The sequence below is a fragment of the Aptenodytes forsteri genome, unplaced genomic scaffold (assembly GCF_000699145.1).
Source record: "Aptenodytes forsteri isolate BGI_AS27 unplaced genomic scaffold, ASM69914v1 Scaffold121, whole genome shotgun sequence".
In the NCBI taxonomy this organism is placed as follows: Eukaryota; Metazoa; Chordata; class Aves; order Sphenisciformes; family Spheniscidae; genus Aptenodytes; species Aptenodytes forsteri.
This window is the reverse complement of record NW_008796219.1, coordinates 953,132-958,219: the sequence shown is the minus strand read 5'-3', so window position 1 is coordinate 958,219 and position 5,088 is coordinate 953,132. Positions and strand designations below refer to the sequence as shown.

General features: G+C 48.8%; 1 protein-coding gene across 1 annotated transcript; it reads left to right on the top strand.

Annotated features, from left to right (window-relative positions):
- Position 1: 1 nt before the first annotated feature.
- On the top strand, positions 2-1,627 carry KBTBD11 (kelch repeat and BTB domain containing 11; the record flags this gene model as incomplete). Its single annotated transcript, XM_009288935.1, has 1 exon — positions 2-1,627. A coding segment is annotated over one exon (1,626 nt), but the record flags the coding sequence as incomplete, so codon positions are not given.
- Positions 1,628-5,088: the final 3,461 nt, after the last annotated feature.

The window sequence follows — 5,088 nt, the reverse complement described above, 5'->3', positions numbered from 1 at the left end:
CGCCGCCGGCGGCCGGGTGGTGGAGAGCCAGTGGGAGATCAACAACGCCGCCTGCCAGCCGGAGGAGGAGGAGGAAGAGGAGGCGGTAGGGGCGCGGGAATGGCCGACGGAGGAGCCCGACCTGGTGATTGAGGTGTCGGGGCATCGCATCCGGGTGCACAAGTCGGTGCTGGCAGCCAAGAGTGACTACTTCCGTGCCCGTGCCTCACGGGACGTCCTGCGGGTGAAGGGGGTGAGCTACGGGGCGCTGCGGCTTCTCATCGACTACGTGTACACGGCCCGCATGGGCGAGGTGCGGCACGACAACCTGGCTGAGGTGGTGAGCGGCGCCCGCGTCCTCCAGATGCCTTGCGCCCTGCACTGTGCCGCCGAGGCCATGCGCGCCCAGCTCCGCCTTGACAACTGCTACCAGCTCCTCTGCCTGGCCAAGAAGCGGCGGCTAGCGGAGCTGCGGGAGGCTGCCTACCGTTTCATGAGCGACCACTACCTGGAGGTGTTGCGGGAGCCTGGCGTCTATGGCCGCCTCAGTGGCACTGAGCGGGACCTCATCCTGCAGCGGCGCATGGAGGCCGGCCGGCTCTGCTTGCTGGTGGCCGAGGTCAGCGATGCCTTCGAGAGGCCGGGTGGTGGCAGCCGGCCACACAGCCGTGAGAGCAGCCGCCCACAGAGCCCCTCCTCCGTGGTGTCACTGGAGGAGAGTGGCTCCCTCATCCACTGCTACCATGAGGCCAGTGGTGAGTGGAGGGTGCTGACGCGCCTGCCCGAGGAGGCCAACGCCAAGGGCTGCGCCATGTGTGTCCTCCACAACTACCTCTTCCTGGCAGGGGGCATCGCGGCGGGGCCAGCGGGCAGTGAGCCCCGGGCCCGCCTCTCCGACAAGGTCTTCTGCTACAACCCCCTCACCGACACCTGGAGCCAGGTGCGGCCGCTGGCTCAGCCCCGCTCGCAGCTCAAGCTGCTGGCCCTGGACGGTTACCTCTATGCCGTGGGGGGCGAGTGCCTCTTCACCGTGGAGAGGTACGACCCACGGGCTGACCGCTGGAGCCCTGTGGCACCCCTGCCGAAGGGTGCCTTCGCTGTGGCTCATGAGGCCACCACCTGCAACGGGGAGATCTATGTGTCGGGGGGCTCCCTCTTCTACCGCCTGCTCAAGTATGACCCCAAGCGTGACGAGTGGCAGGAGTGCCCTTACAACAGCAGCCGCCGGCGCTCTGCTGACATGGTGGCCTTCAAGAGCTTCATCTACCGCTTTGATGTGAGCAGTGGCCGTGGTGGGGAGCAGGGCCCAGGTGGCGGGACTGGCGGTGGTGTCGAAGTTTTCCGGTACAACACGGTGGCCAAGCGCTGGAGCCAGTGCGCCAGCCTGCGGCCCAGCGGCGGCCCCATCCAGCCCTTCCGCTGCGCCCCCTTGGGCAACACCATCTACTGCGTCAACCGGACTGGCACCCTCCGCTTCAGCCTAGCCCAGGACGGCGAGGTGGAAGCAGATGGCGGGCTCAAGGGCACCTTCGACAGGGAGCTTCTTAAAGCTCCCTTGGATGCCAAGGGTGTCCTCCTACCCTTCGTGCTCACCCTGCCCGAGAGGCTGGACAAAGCGGGGGATCAGGAGGGCTCCCTCCCGCTGTGAGGTGGCCAGCCTGGCTCTGGCTTCCCGAGTGGGGAGCTGGGTTGCAGCTGTGGGGGACCCACAAACTTCCTCCTACAGAGGGGACTCTCTCTGGCGTGTCTGCAGAGAGAAGGGGCTCCCCCTTTCCTCCTCTCCGCCCCCAAGATGTTGAGCTGGAGCCACTTGGTTGTAACTCAGTTGTAACTCTTCTCATGTTTGCTGTGCTTTGTGTGAAAAGCCGAGCACGTGAAAGGAAAAGCTGCTATAAAGGATAATCTCTGGATTATGTTTGTGCCAATTCCTAATCTGAGAAAAACCTTTTTACACCTGGATTTCTAAAAAATTCCTGACAACAGTGTCATAATGGGACGTTACTGTTAAGTGTTGGTCACGTGTTTACACGTAGTTGCAATCTGGGCTGGAGCCTTTTCTGCCATTTGTTTTCTTTCTCTCTGCGATGTTACCGAGGGATAAACACTGCTGGCAATGTAGCTTAGCTGCATTTGTTTTTATGTTAAACCAACTATTTCCTGTGTTAGAAAAGTATAGGAAGAATGTCTCCATCACAGCCTTTCATTTCTGGTGCAATACATGGTTTAAAGAAGACATGGCACTGTGTGGTCCCGGAATTTCAACCACAATGAATGATTTAACAGATACCAGACTTAAAGTTTTAAGCAACACAAATGTGTGCCACATGGTCGTATTTGGAATAAAAAAAAAAAAAGGCAAGTTACTTTTTTAAAGTGTGGCATATTATAGCAGATATGAAATGTTATGTTCTTTACCTGAAAAAAGCAATGGTTTCTGTATAAAAAGACATCATTTTATTACCTTTTTAATCAGAGATTTTAAATTATGACAAAAATGAACTGAAGCTGTTCAGACTGCAACCAATTGACATGACCATGTATGCCACTAGAGTTGGGGAAATATTTTGTACTTCAGCTGCTCCTTAATTAACTGCAGGTCAAAGAAAATTAACCTAAACCAAATGTAAATTCTTTGAAACTGACTGCAGACAGCTTAAATGTTTCGCTGTATGTTCAGTATCCTGTGGCAAGAGGCTTTTCCAACTTAGTGCAAGACCATCAAAGGAGGATGTGGAAAATAGGAATGTGCTACACATGTTGATTATATTGTGCACTAGCATGATGTGATTTCCCTATCTTTTGATTGAGAGACTGCTTTATTTATGTCAATCTAACGATTGCTGTAATCAATAAGTCCTTGTTAATTGCAGTACATGCTGATGGCGTATGTTGTCATTGGGATTCTGAACCACCCGAGAGCGCTGTTTGTGGAGCAGCATCCTAACGAGATGAAACCATACAAAGCTTCTTCCTGCCTGTGGAAAGTTGGAGCATACTTTTTGTCACGTTACTCAGAACTGGAAAAGTGTAAACCGTCTACGTGGACAGACTATACTGAAAAGGGCACATACATTTATTTTATACATTTTATATTAAAAAATCAATAGGCAAGGCAAATGTTTTAGCTTTACAGTAAATCACTGAGAAACCTTTTCTGAAAAACAGAACCAGTGTTTTTGCTATTGGTAATTCAGCCTGGAACTGGCATGGACTGTGGAAGGGAATTGTTTATACTCAAAGCTCTAGTATAGATTCATATTTTAGAAAGACATAGGGACCTTACATCAAAGAAAGCAGATCTTTTTATGTTTTATTAAGATGTTTCTGTTAAACAGGACATTAGCATTCTTATACGCTATTGGTAGTTCCAAAGGAAGGCAGCAGGCTCTGTCCTAAGAGACACCATCTTCACAAAAGAGAATAGTGAAGTTTATAGATATTTCTTTCCTTCACTTTCATGTTTTTTTTTTACCTTTTCTCCATCTATCTTGCACAGGGTTTTAACACAGCTGATCTGATTAGCCATCCTATAGAAAACAGTGGTTCAGTCCTAAAAGTTCTTAGCCAAGCGAGCCTATTCCCTAGTGAGCTAATTAAAGCATCACCCAGGTAGGAGCTGTAGGCTTGCAGAGTGTGACACCTATCTTAGCCTCAGTACAGGTTGGTGCAGTGGAATTCAATACCACAGATGGCATATTCGTTAGCGATTCACAAAGAAATTGATTTTTTTCACTGAATGATGGACTTAGTTCTCAGACAAGAATCCTTGGAAACGTTGACTCTAAATTAAATTACAGCATTGTAGCTTGGGCAGGAGAGAAGAATGATGTGTTTGCCTTCAACATAATTTTTATGTTAACTGTAGAAAGTATGTCAAGCTGTGTAGTGAAACACTTAGGTGCATACTTAAAATAAAGACCTAAGTGCTAGGCCAGGTTTTGAATTAGTAGAGTCACCAGGAACACACAAGGAAATGTCTGTTTTATCTTACAATACAGTACGATTTCATAGTTCAAAATATTACGTAGTATAGCTCTTATGCTACAACATAGTGAGGAATCAAGCCAGCTTTTGCATTCCTATTAATCAAGCATTTTCATTCCTGCTAATGCATGAAAATGCTTCTAAATGAGTTTTGGGAAGTCTCTGTGATTTAAGCTGCGAAAATATGCCACAGACTTTTGGGAAAGAATGAAACAGATTCTTTCTTCCAATATTTGTTGCTGTACACCATGAAGAAATATATTTGGACATACTCTTTACAGTAATAAGCATTCTACGAACCTGCAGTGGTTTGTATTTTTGCTAGCTCCTAGTGTTAGAAAAGGTTGAATCGAGTGCTTACGCGCTTTCAGTGTTTACACAGTGTGAATGAGGGCAGAGTCTGGTCTTCATTAGTAGCTGTCCATCAAGCCTGTTTCCTTTGTACACTCTTTGCATAATCACAGCCTGATGATTGACAACAGAGGCATGTTTCTAGCCAGATTTCCTACTCTGTGGCCTCTGTTTCCTCCCTGGAAGCCTGAGGCAGGTTCGCTGAGAGTTGTTTTTTCCCCCAGTTATATCTCAGCATATCCAAAAAAACCCCACCAAATTTGGGTACTAAACCCAGAATTTAGGTGGACTTCAGGCATTTGAGGACCAAAATTGTCATCCCAGAACTCTCCAGTGTAGCTTAAACTGAGCAATCACTGTCCCTTTGACATGCGGAGGTGCTGAGCAGGTCCCCTCCACCTGTTCAGAACTGCTCACCTCTGAGCAGATACGCACCTACCTAGCTACTGCCTCAACTCCTCTGAAACGAGATGATGCGATACCCAGAAGCCACTGGTGTAATATGGTTTTATGGTACAAACCAAAGGACCAGGCCACCCTCGAATTGTGTTTGCATATGTTTTGCTTTTAAAACAGCTATTTTATCTAATGGGGGAAGGCTACTGTGTTTGCATGGGAACATGGAAGTACGTGTTCGCTTTCTTAGCCTGCGAGGATTCAAGCCACATCTCTGACCGCCCGATTGGGAATGGATTGAAGGACCTCTTGGAGCTAATCCCTGATCTCTAAATATTTATGCATTTTGTATTATACATTAATTGGCTAAAAATCTCA